This window comes from Fringilla coelebs, assembly GCF_963513975.1.
Source record: "Fringilla coelebs genome assembly, chromosome: 1".
Taxonomy (NCBI): domain Eukaryota; kingdom Metazoa; phylum Chordata; class Aves; order Passeriformes; family Fringillidae; genus Fringilla; species Fringilla coelebs.
In genome coordinates this window covers 18,984,592-19,005,294 of record NC_140028.1, presented here as the reverse complement: position 1 = coordinate 19,005,294, position 20,703 = coordinate 18,984,592, and the positions used below count along the sequence as shown (strand labels likewise).

The 20,703-nt window shown below is 41.3% G+C and overlaps 1 protein-coding gene across 3 annotated transcripts in view; it reads right to left on the bottom strand.

Annotated features, from left to right (window-relative positions):
- Positions 1 to 20,309, bottom strand: part of RSPO2 (R-spondin 2) — a gene marked incomplete at its 5' end in the record, with an annotated part of 102,756 nt that extends 82,447 nt beyond the window's left edge. For all 3 annotated transcript variants that reach the window (XM_084206220.1, XM_084206219.1, XM_084206221.1), the window contains one exon: positions 20,216 to 20,309. In XM_084206220.1, the coding sequence (XP_084062346.1) occupies positions 20,216 to 20,309 (94 nt within the window). The remainder of the gene's footprint in view (positions 1 to 20,215) is intronic.
- Between the last annotated feature and the right edge of the window lie 394 nt (positions 20,310 to 20,703).

Sequence of the window (20,703 nt, the reverse complement as noted above, 5' to 3'; positions counted from 1 at the left end):
CAGCTCTATTAACTAATGCCATAACCCTACCTTAGGGTACTCTCCCAGGTCTTGTAATACATTTGAGCAGCTTTGTGTTCCCCAATTCAATACCTGGAAAATTCCAATAGATCAGGTAACATTACAAAAACAGAAACAATCCTTCTACACATTATTTGGTATGACTTTTTTCATTGCTTTTGCATGCCACACACATAAATTGATCAAGGAATAACATTAAATGCTACCATGGCTCTTTAGACATGAAAGTCTACTTGGTGGGCAGGACAGAGCTGGCCACCATACAGCAGCCTGGGATTCATAGCCAAGATCTCCATACCCAGGAAAGTTTCTGGAGTGTCCTCCACTGCATCAGCAAGCTGTTAAAATCATCACTGCATCAACACAGAAATGTATCTCTCCCCACTGACAGTGGTTCAAACGGAGCATTTGGCAAGAGTACTTGCCAAAAAGGCGACTGGCCTTTGTTCAAGGAAAGCAATACAACATGGACAACAGGCAAGCAAGCCATGCTGCAACAGCAGCTTTTAAAAGTATCAGGGGAAAAAAAAAAAAAAAAAAAAAGAACCCCTAAGCTTTTTTTCTGAGGGTTCTCATGTATTTTTTTAAGGAACTGTAAGAGGAATCTGCTACTGTTACAGCTACAGGTAGGGCTGCTGGTGGATATTCAGTTTCCAATTATTTGTTACAACACAGCTGAGAGCAATTAGACAGTTTACATATGATTGGTAGGAGCCCAGTGCACATTATGTGGACCATCAGGTCCTGCAGCCTAAACACAGCCCTTGATTTAATGCATAAATGAATTTTGCTAAACCACTTCAAATAGAGGAATGTTTTCTGAATCTGTGTGAAGGCTGTTAATACAGTTCTATGAAGTCTCATTCCAAAGAGATCACAGCACACTTTGTCAGATGTAATAAAAACTGCACCCCAAAATCCCACACCAATGAATTTGGTATTGTTTTCTGGGGCTGCTTGTAAGCTTCTAGACTGATGTCTTGTTTGGCAATTATTCATCTTTTCACTGAATAATACTTTCTATGATAATGGTCTGCTTTTCATGAAAAAGGTGGGGTTTTTTTTCCCTATTTCTTTGCCAAACCTCGACCATCAATAGAAAGCACCTTTTTGTTTTTCTTCACCAAGTACACTGATTCCTTCACTCTATCCTTCCACATTGTCTGCTGTGGAAACATAGTGTCCATGGTCCTAAAAGAGAGGTCTGAGGATGAAGACAGGGACAAATTAAGGCTACAGATTCACTGTATCTCTTACTGCTCAATTACCAGTGCCATGGAACTTGTCTGATTCTTTAAAAAGCCATTAATGAAGACCTGAAATTTCTGCTATGCTGTCTCTTAAGAGAAAGAAAATAATATAGCAGCACACTAATGAAATACACTAATTTTGCCGCATTATTAAAACAATAATTAATTTATCATTAATTTGGTGATTTCAAAAGAATGTCTCCTCCATTTATAAAAGGCCTGTTCTTTCACTTATGCAAATGCACTAAAAATATGTCTGGCTTGGAAGCCAACGCACAGAAATATCTTCAGGACCAACTCCACTGAGTAGAAAGGGAAACTTTATTTAAAAAAACATGATGACTTTCAGTATAAACAATACAAATCTCTACAGCACACAGTGAGCTTGATGTACTCAGGGTGAAAGAACCTATTTCAGGACAACAGGTCCATTTATGGACTTCAAAAACCTTGGAAACACCACAAGCCACCGCCGTAAGCAGTTGCGTGAGCAGGCGGTCTGGTCCTGGGGCACCTGGTACAGAGACCCTGGTGGGACCCAGCAAGGAGCTCCAGGTGTCTGCAGGCTTGGAGGGGCTGAGCTGAGCCCTCCCTGCACCCTGTTCTGTGCCAGAGGAAGGGCCTGTCCAGGAGCAAGTGCTGAGGGACAGGAGGTCTCCTGGGGCAAGTCCAGCTTGATAGAATGGGATTTCTGGAGTGAACATCTCCTGAAAGCAGCTGTGAGTCCAGCCCACACATTTTGTGCACCATGTGGGAGCTTGAATTGATTTAATCTGGCAAAGAGGATCTGAAAAGGGGCCTAAGCTGTCCTTGGCACCCAGTGAAAGGTTTGTTAAGGGTTGGTCCATGTTGGCCATGTTTCCAAGCTCTCCGTGGTGAGGCTGTGCCAGATGAGATGGGAAAAGGCTGGGGAGCTGCTGGACAATGGCTTACACAGGGAACTCCAAGCATGTGCATTGCTGAGTTTAGAGACAGAAATGGAAGAACCACTAATACCAATGAAAACTTGCTTATTTCTCATAGCCATGGCAAGGAAGAATTGGTACTGGCTGCCCAAGGAAGCATTTCAGTCCCCATCCCTGCAGGTATTTAGAAAACATGCAGATGGGATGTCTAGGGGTTAATGGTGGACATGGCAGGGCTGGGTTAACAGCCTCACTGATCTTAGAGGTCTTTCCCAAGGTGAATGACTTTATGATTCCACTATATAATGAGGACTCTCGATCAATATTCTGTCTTTCACAAATTTCAGGGGGAAGTCTAATACCTTGACAATCCAAGAGGAAAACAGTGCATGGGAAAATTTAAACTGCATCCAAAAGGCTTCCAAGCTTCCTTTCCACCTGCATGCTCCCCACAGATAAGATACACACATTCAATGTGGAGACCAGGGTTTGGAGGGTGATTTTCCCCACTGAGCAGCTCATTCATTGGCAGCTGAGACCACTGCCATCACTTCCAAAATCCTCATAGCAGATGCTATGGTTCCATTAGGAACTCATTCTTTCTCATATTTTAAGTGATCTAAGCAACTCCAGGATTAAATTTGGGAAGGAAAACCAGTCCCATATTAAAAGATCATGGCAAAATAGAACAGCTTGGATTTACTGCTTCATAGATTAGAATTACTTTATATTATTGTTCCCAATGTAAAAAAAGGAGTCATTCTCATAACTGAGGAGTCTTTCTTCTGTAAGATTTACTGATTTATTCTTCTCATAGTCTTTAGTTTGCCCTGTTTCTTGCTCCAATGAAGAATACTGAGCTGAAGGTAATAAAGGTACTGGCCCTGTCTATTTAAGCTGCATCCAGACAGATGCAACAGGCATCAGCATATAAAGTCAAACAGTCGAAATTTCTTAAGGTCTTTTGCTCTCAACCCCAACACAAACCAATAGCAGATGAGCCTTGTCAACAATTTGCTAGTTGCTTAGTACACTCCAACTATCATGTTCTAGGCTGCACACTACATATCTGGTTGGCATTAAAGTGCATAATGAAGAACATATTTGCATCCTGTATTTTTCCAATTTTAATCACTATATTACAGGCTTAACAGGCTTACAGTTCATGTCAGGAGCCAAATTGTTCTAATAAAATATGAAGCATTTATCTACTGAAAGGCTGAAAAGAGCAAAGTTTGTTTATTGCCAAGTCTGAAACAATGCTAACTAGAGCGTGTGTTACTTAATCTCATTCATGCCCATAAGATTTTACATGCTAAGACTAAGCTGAGTAAATAAAATTCAGAAACTTGAAGGAAATCCCATTCTCTTATTTTTATTGAGCATTAGTAACAAGCTTGCCTCTGCACTGGAAATGGCCTGTTTTCCAGCTCACTTCAGCTACATCTAAGACACCTAAGGCTAAGGTAATCTATGTAAAATGGGAAAACTACTGGGCAAATAAGCAAAGGAGAACAGTCCTAGCAGGACCCAGGAAAAGCACTGGATAAGCAAAGCGCCTTCACAAACACATCCAACTGTTACAACATTTCATCTGACACTTGTGAACCAATGGTGATATTCTCATTCCACCCAGGTCAGCATAAGATGAGCAATTCATCTCACAGGGCCAGAATTCTCCCTGTATCTTTGCCCTAAGAAACATACTTTACTTAATTTAAGCAAATTGAAATACTGTGCACTAAAGTCTGAGCGTGAGATTCTGACCATTGTGTTGCTTCTAGGAAGAAAGCTTCCAAAGAACATGCCAGACAAAAGCACTAAAAGAAGAAAACATGCAGTGCTAAGGAAAAGATCTTTCAAGTCATAAATATGCGAACAAAAAAAAAGCATGTAGCAGGATGCAAGCAAAACCAAAATACTAGAGAACAGAATTTAATTTATTTCTCAGATGTGCAGAGTCTTCACCATTGTAGAGCTGCTGCAAGACTACATAAGGAGCAAATGTCCCATTTTCCAGAAAGAGAAATGTGGATACAGGACGTTTTCTGAACAACTTCACCAAGGTCACATATGCTGAGAATCAGGAAATGAAAATATACCTCCTGTGCACCTGAGAGAGTTCCTTGCCACTGCAGCCATCCTGCTCTGAATATTTAGCAAAACCAAACAATCATTGCAAAGCCATAATTCTTAGAACTCTTTAAAAAACTCACATTACTAGATTTAAAACTTCAAAAATTCCTACGAAGTTATCTTCCAAGACAAAAATGAAGCAATGAAACCACTCTCAATAAGGACAAGTTTTTTGGATATTGGGAGACAACAAGGAGGTATTTCAAATAAATATGGAAATTTTAGCAATATGCTCTGAGAAAATTCCGGATTTGCAGGCAAACAAAAGAGTTCATAGACACTTGGACAAACAGAGAAGGAAGAATAAATGCTATTTATGCTGTCCTAGCCACACATGGCTGAGAAGAGGAGCAGCAAAACAATTTAACTAGAAAGGGGAAGATAGAAGAGCAGAATAGGTGTCTTTAAACATAGTCAAGAAACACTGGATTGAAAAATTAGAACTCTGAAAATATAAAAGTATCTGATTTAGAAAAATAGCATATGAAAAAGACAACTCAAACTGAATGTTTACACACTACACAAACCTACACTTAGCTGCAGGACATCACTTTAATTCAATCCAACATCACTAAGCTTTACATCCTGCTTGTACTCCCATATTCAAAACATCCACCAAATCTTCTGTCATCCTCCCTATTGTCAAGCCCAGGCACCAGAGTCTAAAACTTCAAAGATGATGGACCAGACTTAGAAATCTTGAACTAGAACAGATGGAGCATATTTGCTTTTCAGATATATTCATAGTGCTATCTCCACATCTTGCAGGAGTACTATTAAAAATGAAATTGAATGTAATAGGTTCTGTATTTCAGATCCACTTAAACCACAGCAGACTGGGTGTCATCCTGAAATATGACACTTCATGACTACAGGGCTTTTTAAAATTCAAATGAGAATTCCCTCAAAAAGAAGATAAAAATGTATTATATTTACCTGTGTACTCTAAGTGTTTACCATTCAGTACATTTCAAGCAAAAGTTAGAACTGGTACTTGGCAAGGGCCTATTGATTTTTTTCATAATTCCATGGAAATGCAAATACAGTCTTAAAAACAGACAGGTCATATGTTTCTAAAAAATTAAAAGCTACTTGGCTGACATTACACAGCTTATGTTTGAAATGTGGATAACAAGAGACTGGAGAATTAAAGATAGTGGAAGCTCTAAGGAGGCAAAGACAAAAATGGTATCTCCTTTTCTTATATGCTTAATACAAGAAATACACATTTCTTAATTTTGGGAATACCTTAAATTTTTAAAGCTAAGTTTCTGCTTTCAGGTAAGGTAAATTTAGAAAGGTGTTCAGCTGAGTAACTCTAACTGTGGGACTCTTTGGGACATCTTCATTTCACAGCCCAGTTCTGAGGTATCTGATAACACAGTTACCTCAGTTTAGGAGGAAATAAAAAATAATTTGGGGGATTTTTTGAGAATACATAGATTCTTCATTAAATCAGCAATTAAATCAGACTCCTGGAAATACCTACCTTCAATTGAAGAGCTCCATCCCCTGTATCTGGAAGTTTAAATGTCATGACAAAACCCCATTAAATACTTTCAGACACTTACCTAGTAATGAAAAGAGGCAGTGGTAGGTTCTGCACCCTGCAGAGCACTGATGCAGAGTCAAACAGATTTTGCTATCTCAGCTCTGACAGACATGACAGCACAAAAGACTTCATATTAGATAGAGCCAGCCCTTTCCAAAGCTCCTAAATCATTGCCATGAATGCAATGTTCTACATGCTGCTGTGTGTTCAGTCAATAAACTTGGAGGCAGGAAACTTTTTTATGTGCTTATTATCCTTCATAATAACCATATAAATGCCTAGAGATTATCACTCTAGGACCTGTTAGCCACACATATCACTGATATAATTTAAACTGCACTGTGATAAAACACTACCCTCTACACCAGAGGCACCGAGGCACTGAAGGAAACGACAGACCTGCAGTTCCTGCTTGAGCTGCTCAACATTTATTTAAAAAAAAAAACAGAGAGAGGAAAAAAAAACTTGTAGACACACATGCAAAAATCTGTTATGGGGTGGTGGGGTAGAAGAATCTGGTTTTAAACACACTGCCCAGCTCTGTTGGTAAGAGAACCAGGCACCTTGGATTCAAATTTCATGCTCTCACCACTAAACCACAATCCCTGCAGAGCATTTAAGTAAAGCTGTAAAATGGAACATCAAACAGCAAATGCAAAGCTCTAGGATGTACTTGAATATCATAAAGAGCATTCAACTAATCAGATTTCTTCTTAGCTAAAAATACATAAACAAAGGAAAAATTATTCCACAGAGTAGAGTATCATGGGTATCTCTACATGATTAGTACAAGGACAGTGTTTGTTACAAACTGAGAATGAATGAAAAAAACAAGAAACAAATAAATAACAAGCAGTGATAACTTTGTTGGTGGCTAAACAAAACGGTTAAATCTTAGTCACAATTTCATAATTTAGTGGTATGAGATGCAAATGCAAAAGAAGGTTGACTCTAAATAGTTCTGACATTAAATCATTGCAATATAAGTCTCTTGAGAGACATGCTATTCCTCCACAGCACTGCATTTCATTGTGTGCTTTTTCTCATTACATATCCACCAAACTTCACTGTAACTTAAGGTATTTTTAAGATCAAGCCCAGTATGGCACATGCTATGCAGAAGCCCAAAAATATAGACTCAATTACCATTTTGTGCAGAAAAAGAAACTTTGCAACAAAAATTTTACATGGAAATTTTTATACTGAGCAAAAGCATTGCTCACTCCAGCAGCAGTCAATGCTTTAGAGGAAGGTATCAGAAACCTCCTGTTGGTAAAGGCAAATTCATCTCCCAACTAAGAGTATTCCCAGTCTGTGATACTCAACTCTATATCTAGAAGCATGAAATTAAGTAATTCCTCAAAAAACACTATAATCTTAATAAGAAAATTTGTATTTTTTTCATAGCTATGTAGAAATATTACCTACTTTACCATTCAATAGTCAAACCTCAGATTTAGCAGGCATGGCTATAGGGGCCTGCTGTGGGGAACATCTGTCTAGCAGCATAATGTTGGCACAAACAGGCATTTAATTTTCTTCAACCTCTATCCCAGCTCTGTAGCACACTTGAATAAAACAAGAACATCACTTGTTACTAAGCATTCCCAATTGTCATTCTCTTTATTTCATTTTGTAACTCCAGGGCTCCATTTCTACACCTCTAAGAGACACCCATCACTTCAGGGAGGGGCATGGCAAAGCGCTCTGAGCACTCTAAAACACTATCACAAAACAGAAGAACACATGATTGTCACAATCACAGTAATCAAGTTATTAAGATCACTGGGTTTGCTAACATCACATAATCAGAAAGCAAATACCATGGTGCATGATGAAGTACCACTGCTACTAACTACTCCACTGGGTCTTCTCTTGGAAGTGTCAGTGCATGTATTTTTTTGAAGCTGTCCACATCTATGGATATGACCTACATGTGTAGCTGCTTATCAGCTAGAGTGCATACACTGAGCTCCCAGCAAAGATAAAAGCAACAGAATGCAGATGAAAAAACGTTGACTTTAGTAATTAGAAAAAGCCAGCTGCAGCTAATAAGGAGAAGGAATGTTAAACTGAGACTTATTTTTTTTTAAACTTACTACATCTGAGACGCAGAAGCCAAGTAAATCACTGGACTCTTTCACTCTATGACTGCTGGTAGGGAGCTGTGCATAGAAAAACTACTGTGGTTGATCTGGTAGGAACACAAGCCTAAATGGAGGTCTTCGTTCAGGTCAAGCTTTGGCAAATTCTAATCCTTCTCAGGTGACATTACATGTATTCAACCACATCCAGCTGATCTCTTCAAATATTTTCCTTCCTCTCCTCCTTAAGCCTTCCAGAGTGTGTTTAAGTAGCACAGACTAATGTTATTTCACCCAATGAGCCTCATGTTTCATCAGGCTCAATATGCAGCAGTTTCACTCAGTTGCTGCTTGCAAAGCAGTTAGAGAAAAGCCCCCTTCCAAAGCTGAAATAAACCCCTACATATTGATGTCACTGCTGATTGCAAAAACTGAAATAAAAGTTGAAAGCAGCAAGACTTTTTCCAGGAGTCTGACAAGAGAGTTAAATTAAAGAGTTCTCAAATATAGCATCAGCAAATTCCTACAATATCCCAGAGCAAGCACCATCTCAGGAACATCCACTCTGCCTGAGAGATATGGACATCACCCCCAGATTTACAACAAAATGAGGGAGACCAGAGTTAGGTCTAGTATCTTAATTATTAAATTCACAGTGCACTCTTTGGTATCTGTAAATATTTGAGAGAAGAAAAATGGAGGAGCAAAGAACTCATGGGATGGAAAATCAGCATGACATAGAATCCTGTTTTTATGACAACCAGTGCTACTGCTAAATACCAAGAAAATTCTCTAGGTTGATTTTAGTATTCCAACAAAATTAAGGGGATTGCAACTGTGCATGATTCTGTCAGTTATCCTAAGGATTCCTAAAGGGAATGACTTGTCTGCTTCCTCTCCACAGCTGGCTATTACTAAAAAGAAAAAAGCAGGCTCAAGCCAGGTACCCAATACATTTCCAAACTATCTTTCACAGAATGGCTGAAGTTGGAAAGAACTTCTGGAGGCAAAAGAATCATTTGGTCCAATTATCCTGTTCAAGTAGGGCCGGACAAATGCAGCTGCCCAGGACTGCACATGGATGACTTTTGAGTATCTCCAAGGACAGGGACTCCACAACCTCTCTGGACAACACATATCAGTCCTCAGTCATCTGCACTGTAAAAAAGTATTTCCTAATGTTCAGAGGGTACCTGCTGTGGTTCAGTTTGTGCTCATTGTTTCTTGTTCTGCCACTGAGCACCAGGCAAGAGCCTGACCTAATCGCACCCTCCCTTTCAGCTGCATTGATGAGAACCCCTTTGTGCCCTGTCTGGGCTGAACAGCCCCAGCTCCCAACCTTTCCTCTCAGGAAAGATGCTCCAGTCCCTTAATCATCTGTGTTTTCCTTTGTGGAACTCCCTCTAGCACTGAGGAGCCCAGAGAAGGACACAGCATTCCCCTGTGCTTCCCCATACTGACTGAGGGGGATGATCCCGTGCTGGCAGTCCAGAGCACCACGAGCCTTCCTTGCAGCAGGGGAGCACTGCTGGCTCACGTTCAGCACAGCACACACCGTGTGCCCTTTCTGCCAAGCTGCTCTCCTGCTGATTGCCCCCCAGCCCACAGCAATGTCTGGGCTTGCTCTTTCCCAGGTGAGTGCTTTGAATGTCTTGTTGAACTTTGTGAGGTTTCTTTTGATTTCTCCAGCTTGTTGATGTCCCCTGGATTGGGGATATTTTCCAGAATACTGCTGGCACAAGATGCAAATAACAAGACATTTTTAGCAGAAGAACTGACAGTATAATCCTCTTCTTGTACTCAAAGCTGAGCAAAACTAGATTCCCTTTGACAAAACGCACAAGTCTCTGTCTTGGGTTGCAGAGTCAATGCAAAAGAGATGGGTAGGGGATGTACAACACAAAGGCAGAACAATAACAGAAAAAATGGTCTTTCTTCCTCAAAGAGATACAGATGGGGCTGAACACCCATCTGAAATGGAGAAAATAAGTTTTTCTGCAAGTACATGTCCTCAGCACAAAGGGACTACATAATCCAGGGAATATGGATGAATTTGAGAATCAAAACTACAGATCAGATACCCAACCTTGTCCACTAATAAAAAGTTTATTCTAATGCCTCTTCTTCCTCTCCATGTGTCAGTTTTATTTACCTGAATCCTTCAAAAGGAGTACACATCTGTACAGCACTAGACTAGGTGGTCTACAAGTTCTGTTCACCTAAATATAAGATTTTGTAGATTTTCTTCTCAGTTTCACACCACACATTTTGTACCAAAGAAAGTCATGGTTGCTACTTCTATAAGAATCTCCATTAAAAAACCAAATCAACTCCCCCCCAAAAAAAAGAGTGGAGTCAAAGTAAGCTTCATGCAAAACAAAAAAAGTAACTTTTTACACTACAAAAAATATTAGAGATCCCTTTCATTTTAATTCCTAACTACAGCCATAAGCATTTCCTAAAACTGAATTCCAAAACAACTTTGAAGGCCACAGACAAAATTCAGCAAACTCTGTGACTAATAAAAGACTTACTAAAACTACTTGTAATTCTGCAGTTCCATTATAGCTAAAAAGAGAAATCATAACCCAGCATCATCTCAACATCAGCAAAGATGCTGCATTCCAGCATATTGCAATAGTGCTGTAAGAAATAGAGTTGGAAACCGAAGCACCAGTCTAGGAGCACCACTTCAACTAGATGCTGACATTATTCACATCCCTACTGCCATAACATTTCACACTGGAAAGCTGCTTAGCTTTTACAGAAAAGAGGAATTTATCTTCTGTTACCATTTTCATTGATGAATATATATATAAACCACAAGCTTTACAGGTAGGAAGACTAACAATAAAAGCAATCCCTCCGACATCCTGAAGGAAACCTCTTCCCAAGGAGGCAGAATTCCCAACACTGAACCACGTCAGGTAAAACCAATCATATAATGTGGAATAATGATTGTACCCATGTACAATCAATATTTGCTGAACAACTTGAAAAAGACCAAGACAGAGGCATGCAGGCCAGGCACATTTTGTATGACCCAGGCAAGGAACTTAAGCTGAAGAACTGTCCTGCTGCTACAGGAGTACATCACAACAGCAAAGGCACACAGCTACCCTACTCCAAAAGGTGCCTTCCCTCAGATGTCCCTTGGAGACTCAGCTTTCCTTGCACTCAACAAAGTAGGGGAGCGAATGCTGACCATTTTGGAGAAGATAGGAGAGCAAATTTAGAGGTAAAACCCCTCCTGCGAACACCCCTGGTGAAAATAAAACATAACCTGATGCCAACAGATAAATAAGAAAATGCCCTGCGAAATTTTCCTTAGGTTTAGGTTTCTTGCAGGACTGAAGCATCTCAGATCAGAGGCTAGTGGTAAGTATTTCACAATAATGGTTAAAAGCTTTAAGAAAACTGAAACCAGCGGTTGCTGCGTTGTGCTGTAAACAGAACCTAATGCACCTCACGTGCAAAGCGATTTTAGAGTTACTCTTGCTGAGTCAAAACTGAACCCATACCCACCACATTATTAGTGTGCACTGTGTAAAATGAGATGTGAGCCAGGCCTGAACTAGCTCACATGAAGGGCCAAGGAACGCGTCTGCTATGGGAAGGGAATCAAGGACAGAATTCTGATTTCTGCTCTGGTGACCTTAGTTCAGAGGCTGTCCTGTCAGCAGGGCCAGCACTGCAGGGCCTCTCCTCAGCTGGGATGTATAGTACCATCTCAATATAGATAAAGCAAATGATGGAACTTTAGTGCCCATTCAAGAGAGTGACAGCCACATGCTTGGCAGAGGAAACACCGTCTAAATTGGAAGGTTTATAATAAAAACATACAGGATCTACCCAAATTTTTGACTAATTCCAGAAAGAAGAAAGAGCAAGTCAGTAACATCTATCTTTGGTAAGCACAGTTGCTGTTTCAGTTGTTTCCATCTTGCCCATAATGTTTTGGTAAGGACGTGATGGGTGTTGTCAGTGCTGCTGTACACGTGCAGATTGATCTGTGCATGCACAACAGCCCTTTGTCTGATGTGGCTAGTTTGGGGTTTTTGGTATTCCAAAGGTGGCAACCATACGCTGAGAAGACCATGCATTGCTGCAGAGAACATGTTTGTGTGCAACACATTTCAGCCAGCATTTCAACTCAAAAAAAAAAAACAAGTGCTTGGATCAGGAAGTTTATATTTTATGGCAGCACTGCAATTTTCTAGCACAAATACACTTGTCCCTTTGCAGTGTAAAAGCAGGACAAGTATCAAGATAAAAAGGCACGAACACTGTATTCACTGCTGCACTTGGTCTACCTTGGAGTTAGTGCTCATGCAACTGTCCAGTGATTAAAAAAAAACCCACCAACCTAAAAGCCAACATCACAAACATTACTTATCTTCCATGTCCCTTCCTCCACCTCACTACGTCTATGTTTGGGTGCGGTTTTCATCACAATGGAGAAAATCTTGACTATACTCACAAAAAAATAGACAAAATTTTCTGCAAGGTAAATTTGAAAGTCAGTCCCTAAACCATATGCTTTTGATTATTTTGAGATTTAAATCCCAGAGAGGAAAAATATTTTTACAAACAGAAAATCACAGTAGAAGTGGTTTCATTTTTGGATCTATGTTAATTGTACATGAGATTTGCCATTATCCTTATGAAATTACACACATAATTCTGTTGAAAGCGTGGGGGGTGGGAAGGTGATGTTTGAAACAAAATTACAGAACTGCACACCACTTCTAAATATTCTGTGTGTAGCCTGTAATTGCTAACATTTTTCTAGCTACAGTCTTATGACCATTCCATACAATCAACCAAAAAGGAAGGAATGGAGACAACATTTCCTCACAGAAGGACAAAATCTTAGAGATACATCAAGTACTTGGCTCTACTGAAATTTGTATTTCAAAAGCAATACATAACAGATTAGTTACTGAAACAAAGAACATGAAAGGTTTTTGTACTTCTCACCAGATCTTAACAGACGGGATCTTAAAAACCACCTATTGATCACATAATCAAGGTACCTCAAATAGTAATTGCTTCTCTGCTTTCCCATAAAAATTAATCTCTTCCCCACACTACAGTTCTATTCCTTCTTTTATATCCTTTTGCACTCCACAGTTTGCACGTTCAAGACCACAAACAAGAGGAAATTTCAGAAAATTTAACTGCCAATCTTTCCTATGCCATCCCCTAAAAAAAATTTAGGCTTAAATTTGAATTTAAGAAACAAGCGCTTGCATCAAAATAGGATAAGATTAAAGCAGAGCTATACAAGTTCACTGGAGTGTTTCATTCAAGGGTATTTAGGTAGAAACACAAGGATGAGACAGTGTGATCTCTACACATCCAGAAGATGCTAGCAGCTGCTCCTTGGACCACAGCTTGACAGACAAAGGTCAGAGGTGTGTACAGCTGTTTGAAATCAAAGTGCTAAGACATAGAAATCCCAAAGTAAGGACATACAACTAAAGTCTCAAATCCTTTTAGTCTCAGAGGAAATTCTACAGAGGAAAATATCATATTCCATCATTTCACAGAAGTTACACTTGTCACCTCCATTCCATGTCCAGAACACAGGTTTCACACCAATTAGGTATTTTGAAATGGTATTATGTATAAAAACCAATGCCTTCTAATTCCTCCATCCCACCCACCCCCTCCACTGCAGAAACTCCATCAGAAAGGTGACATTAGAGTATTGGCAAACCAATGCTTTCAATCTTGCCTTTCCTGTGCTTGACACTGTGTTGTATCACCATCTGCCTTTCTGCAGCATACACTGCAGAGACCACCACCTGATCCATTTCAACTTCATTTCTCCTCAGAGTTCTGAAAAGTATTAGCAAAAATTGACAGGAGCCACACACAGAGGGAATAAAGTGACCCAGCTGGAACTCAAGTCAGACTTACAAGTGACCTTACTGCCCACAGATATGCAAAACTCAACGAGTGTTACACTGAAGTCTAATCAGTAAGTGGTCTTCGTGGATGGAGCTGCCTGGACAAAGCCATCATGTAGGCAGGAAAGAGAGCTCTGCAACTGCCTTATGCAGATCCAACTGATGCTTCAACACCTCCCTTCCCAAGAGGTATCGCTTAGAATCCAAGTATCAAAATGTGATCCAAAGCCTGTTACATCCTCTACACCAAAAATTACTTGGGAACAGGTTTAAACCCACCCCTGCTGTCCCAAGAAGTGATGGATTTACTCCTCTTGCACAAAGTTACTTTGCAGCACCACACTGACACCAAAGCATTACATCTGCTAAACACGTACTAGAAATACAATGAGTATACAAACCATGGCAGCACCTAATTTCAGTTTCTAAAGCAGTCCATGATGAAAGGATCAAGCTGTTACATTTGTGCATTACCAACAGCCAATACTTATGAAGTCATGCTCTTCACTAAGAAAAGGATTAGCAAATACTTGGAGCCTAGACAAATACAGAAGGTTCTCCAACTGTGCCTGAACAAAACTTTGAGGTGAAAAGAAAGGGCATGCTTGAGGAACTGAATTTATTAAAAAATACCTGAAACTAAATCGATCTCTAATACAGGAGAGATTAGAACTTTCAGGGACCGTATCTGTTAAAATTAAGAGCTGCACCCCACTTTTAATATAGGTAGTGGATCCTTTCTCATTGAGGGCTGATTTCAGTTTAGTTCAGGGGCTAACACTGAAGACATGTACAGCTGAATTACACTTCAATTACAGATAAAGGTAATCAAGTCATCTTATCTTTATTTAGGTAGCTGCATGCTTTATCTGATCAAAGGCAGGCATCTACCATGGGATGAGTTTGATGGACTGCACCAACTAGATCAATTATAAAAGAACATGTAGACCTTCATGTTCCAGATAGTCACATGAGTCCCACCCCAGAATTCAAAATCAAGGATGCATTTTTGGAAAGGATGTTATGGTCAGTTATAAGCTTTCAAGTTGGAGGTACGGTAAGTTGGGGGAATGTTTTCAGCCTGTGATGATTTGCAGTTTGATTAGACAGTCCCTCTAGTTAGATTAAAGTTTTGGTATTTAAAAAAAGCTAGATAATCAGAAATAAAATGCAGGCCTCCATGGGGTAGTCAGAGTCTTGGCAGAAAGAGCAAGAGAAAGAAAAAAAAACAAAAAAGAAACAGCCCTTTGTTTATTCCTTTATTCTTTGAATTTTATAACCAACACCTCTTCCACTTTCTACCTTTTAAATAATTTCATATTTTCCATATTTTTAAAGGTAGCTTACGTAAACAACACCATGCTAACATACTTTAACATAGTAATTACGCTGGCCTGTATATTGTAAATGACACATTAAATTGAGAAACAGCATTCTTGCTTTTATCACCATAATGTCCCTGTATTAGTGTAAAAAGTCACTTTTAGTATCTGTCATGCATTTTGAGCTGCTTTAGTGAGAGTTTTCAGCCAAGCCTTAGAAAATCCCCTCCATCCCCTAAAAGGGGAAAATACACAGTTAAGACAAGTTTATCAAGTGTACAAATCTAAGCTCTTCATCACAGTGTAAATCTTACACAAACGCATGGACACAGACTTCCAGGTGTGATCAGGAACACCCATCTAGCCCAGCATCTGAACCCAAGTGGTCTGTAATGGGACCTAAAGGGATGGACACAGGCAGGGAAAAACACACACACAACCCAACCCTGTGCCAGAACAGGCTCCCCAACTCTAACTTCCCCAGTAACAGGTCTTGGGACACCCAAAGGTGCCAAATGCACAGGACCTGCCCCAAAATATCCTGCCCAGCCTCTGCTTGCTAAAGAGAGCCACATACATACCAAGCCCAGACATATATCTTATAAATGTTATAAGAAGCACTAAAAACCAACTTTGGGAAGCTGAAACACCCAACTTCAGATGTCTATTTTGACTGTGAATCCTGCTCTTGGTGCTTTGAACATTCTCCTGCAAATCTTCACAATCTGTTTGAGCATTGCTTATCCTCAGTAATCTGCATCATTAGCTAGTTCAGTATTCAGTCATTCACACAGAAATTTTGATTTCTGTCAGTTTAAGACAGAAATAAGTGTCAATAGCCAAAGGTTAAAAGTTGTGACTTTTCAAAGGTTACAGAGTTAGGATGTTCTAATTGCTGTAGTAACAATGTATGTATAAAGAATGATTAGTAACTATCCTATGCGCAGGTCTAAGGAACAGAAGCTATGTTCCAAAGCGTTTCTCCTGATCATGAGTGCCTGGAAAATTACCACTTGTGTTAGCACAACTCAGTTCTTTCACAGGTTCTGTTACAGCTGCTTAATGTCACACCTAAGGAAAAAAAAGTATCTCACAGTACTGCTTCCATATAGAATTTTAAGTCTTAACCTGAAGATAAAAAGGTTAACTCTCCTTCAAACATAACACATGCTTCAACCTCAAAGAGAAGAAGGTAGACTAGCTAATAACAGCCAGAATAGTTGGATAATGCAAGACAATTAAAAGTCATGTAGTACGACTTTTTTTGAGATATATTACACTTTAGGAGCCAGTACAGTCCTTGTAAAATTAGATATGGTATTTATTTCAGTCAAGTATATCCAACAGTTTCTTTTTCCCTAATGCTTAAATCATCTATCTTTCCCAAAGCTTGACCATACAACCCAGCTGAGACAGGTTCCAAGATTATCCCAGGTAAAAACCTTGTTAGGAAAGCTAAATTACAATCCCCAACATCCAAGCAGGTTTTTCTTCTAGTTGAAAATCCATGTAACAATTTCCTATAATAATAAGAGGTTTGTGGTCAGGATTCCCATCTTATATCAAGATGATAAAAATTTAAATTTAATTGACATAATTTTGAACCTGGTGACCATGCCCCTCTATATATTCATATACTTCAATAAATATAGCTGTGCACAAAGCTATATTGAGGTCTGAGAAACACTTGGGAAATTTCCTGCCCCAGGTATTCCTCCTATTTCCACCTGTATTTTGCCATCACCACTGTCACTCATTATTCACTCATTGCCACAGATATTCCCCCTTTATGTTCCTCTAACACAGAGTGTAAGCATCTAGGAGATAAGTATTCACCTTAGCCCTCATGACACTCCATGAATAGGAACTAAATGGAAAGACAAGTATTTTATTTTACAGCCACAGGTCTTGAGTACTTGGATATAAACAATTCCTGGTTTAACTATGTGAATGTGTCCCATTCACATTTTTTATTACTCCAACATTGGCCTTACCAACTGTACAGAGCTTCTCTGTAGACTCTTGAGGTTCCCCATCAATGCAGGCACTGACTGCTATCATTGTCTTTTTTCCCCTTAGGGAATTTTGTTAGCATCTGGGTTTTGATGGCTGTTTATAATGATCCCTATATTCTCTTCTGTCAAAACTTTTGCAGAATACCATCACTCCTCCCTGAGAGTCTCCATTTTTATGCACCCCCATTTTGACTTGTGGCACTCTTTGGAAAAGTTGCTTTCATTAGGTCTCAAAGGGAAAAACCACTGGTCCTTCACGCACCCTGTGATATTCAGTGAAATGCTGACATGAAGCTGCCCATCTTACACTGATTGCTAAAGAGAAATCTGAAAAATAAATGTAAATTTTCAATGAAGAAGGCTTACAAGAGAAACAAATCAAGTTATACAATTCAACAAGACAAGGGAAGATTAGACCAAACCAGCTGTGATATTACACCACCGAGCTTTCAGCTAGGTAACCCTTAAATAGGTTTTCAAATATCTTCTGCAGGAAAGGCAAAAAGGCCTTAATCTTGCTCAGGGCAGTGGCTTACAGAGGGAGAATTTGGTGAGGTGTTTTAAGGAAAGTAAGGTTCTGTTCCGAGCAACTATGGAAAGCAATATTTTAATGAGCTGAAAAAGTAATTAAGAGCAGCAGTGGAATAAGTAGAGCCTGTTGATTATTATGTATTTATCAAAAAAAGTTAGTGAAGTGACATTAATAACAAAGCACAAATCAATGCAAGGTAAGAGCCACTTTCTAAACCTTATTATTCTGCTTCTACTGCAATGTTGCAAGCCTTGACTTGGGAAAGGGTTGCAAGCAGATGGTGAATAAGGAATCCTGGGAACATCTCCCCAAATTTACTTAAGTCTTCTTTACTAGAGTATTCTACATCAGCAACAAATCCAAGCAAATGCCAATACAGGCATATACACTTAAAGTTTATTGTACATCTAGCTGCTTTAAAAAAATCAGCTACACATGCTATTTGCCCATAATTCCAGACTGAATGCAATTGATTCCTACCACATAGGAGACTTAATCTATGCCAAAAATTGTATTTCATTAAGAAAACGATATTATGGAGCATCTGAGATCATGTAACAGACAAAACAGAGAATGCCAGAGAAATTTTAACTGCCAGTACCCCACAGTGACTGCCTGATTATTTGCAGATGGGATATGGAAAAATTGTGAAATTATTGGAATTTTGAGTCCTGTATGAAAGCATTACTTCAGACTGGATATGTCATGGCAAATACCTATTATAATTTGAATACGTTCTTAGATTGTGCTTTCTGTGCTTAGAACTGGCTATGCTTAGTTTTTTATACTTATTAACTGAAAAAGACTGCATTCTTCAAAGCCCAAAACAAAACCCATAGGTGATAGCACAAAATAGAGCCAGTAAGTCAACTGTCAATACTGATCGTATTTATCCAATAATTAAACTAAAAACTAATTTAAATCAATCTTCTTTGGAAAAGCCAACTGTTCAACAAGCACAACAATGGGTCTAGGATCAATCAGTGAACATGAGATCAATTAAAACCAGCTTAAGTTTTTGTAAGAGGACAATTCACACAACTTGAGTTAGATGTCTATTCATTTCAGTACTCCCACAATGCAGCCCTTAAGCTCTGTTGTAAAGCAGAAATACCACTATCACCCTCCGCTGTCTAGCCAGCACTCTAAGCAGTTCCACATTTAATTAAAGACACAGTATACCCTTTGTTAGCACAGATAGTCTGGTCACTTTAAAGGACTGCTATCGTTTTAGCCACACACACATAAATTAAACTCTGGAAACCATCAAAACCAAACTGCCTTACAATTTTATTTGCACCTACTCTGAAAGTGATATAAGCACAAAAGTGCAAACTATGTTCTTCTCACAGTTTTATTACTACTTGTAGCAGCTTAACACTGGAGATGTTAAGTCCCTCTCCTTCCAGATAATACCACTAAAAGTGTAATTCTTTCAGAAATTTCTCAGCAGCTTGAGCCACCTGATTTTCAGCGAACTTAAAAATGTGAAGGGGAGGCATGGCTGAGAAAATAACAGCAGAAAGGATAGAAAAATAATTCAGAATATGTGGATAATAAAATATTTTATAATAAGGTGAACCTCCCCACCACTCAAAAAAAAAAAAAGTAATAAAGGAGCAGACGAAGCCTCGGCCAGGCTGCCGGCCGGAAGGCGCTGCAGTAACCTCTCCGTCCACACGGGAGCTGTACTGGCATATTGCACCGCTCCGGCATCCCGGCATCAGCGTTTAGGGAAACCGATGAAGCCCCAATGCAGCGTTTATGTCTTTTCCTCAAAGGGACCTGCACGTTTTCAGCAAAGCTGGCGGCACAGAACTCCCCCGGGCACTGGGCAAGGCGCGGGGCTCTCCGCCTCCTCGGCTCTCCCGGCGGCCAAGCCCCGCGGGAGCGGCACGGCGGTACCGGAGGATGGAGGGGAGAAGCCGCCTTTCTGCCTCGGAAACGTCCAAGGAAAGCAGCTTCAAAGTCCGTCCCGGGGACGCGCGACTCCGACTGCGCGGGCTAACAGCGATCCCCGGCAGCCGAGAGCCGCTGGACGAGGAGCGACGGCGACATCAGCGACGTCCCCGGCCCGCCGCGGCCCCTCCCGCTGCGGGCAGCTCCCAGCGAGACCCCGGCTCCGCCGGCCCCGGGGGAGAGCACGCCAGGGGCGTCGGGGACCGTGCGCCTACCGCTCGGCATTCTCGTCCCCGGCTGCCCCGGGCTCCGGCCGGTCCCTTCCCTTCCGAGCTCACGTCCACGCCGCTCCTCCTGCTCCCGGCTCGACCCCCGCAGCAGGACGGCGGCGAGCAGCCCCGCGGAGCGGTCGCCAGGCCGGCACGGCCCCGCGCCCCCGGCTCGCCCCCCGCTGCCGCCCCACGTGCCGGCCCGGTGCCCGCGGAGCCGGAGCGCGGCTCACCTGCCGAAGAGCGGCCCTTCCCCGCGGGCGATCCCGCAGCTGCCCCGGGCGGCGTCCCGGGTGAGCAGCCGGCGCCACTCACCTCTTTTGCTGCGTCTCCAGCGGCCGGGCTGGCAGTGGCCGTAATCCATGCAGTTCAGGATGATCAAGGCAAAGGAGAAGAGGCGAAACTGCATCCTGGGCCGCTGGGTGGGCAGCCTGCTCCGGTGGCAGCGAGGGGCGGCGAGGCCAGCGGCGTGCGGGGCGAGGGGCTGGCGGCGGGTCGCGGGGCAGCGGCTGCCGCTGGGGAGTTTACAGGCTTCTCGCCGCCCTTCTCGGGCGCTGCGAACTCACCGCCGCTTCCAGCATCTCCCCCGTGCTGCGGGGAGAGAGAGGTGAAAAGCTTGGACCCGGGCTCTCCCGGTCCTCCACTGCTCGCCTCTTCCCAAAAACAAACAGACGGAGAAAAATCACAGCCCGTATCACAGCAGGAGCGGGGCCGCGGAGCGGAGTCACCGAGAGCCCCAAGCCCGTCCCGCTGCCGCCGGCCCCGCGCGCCCCGGGACGGGCTGTCAGCCGGGGCACAGCGCT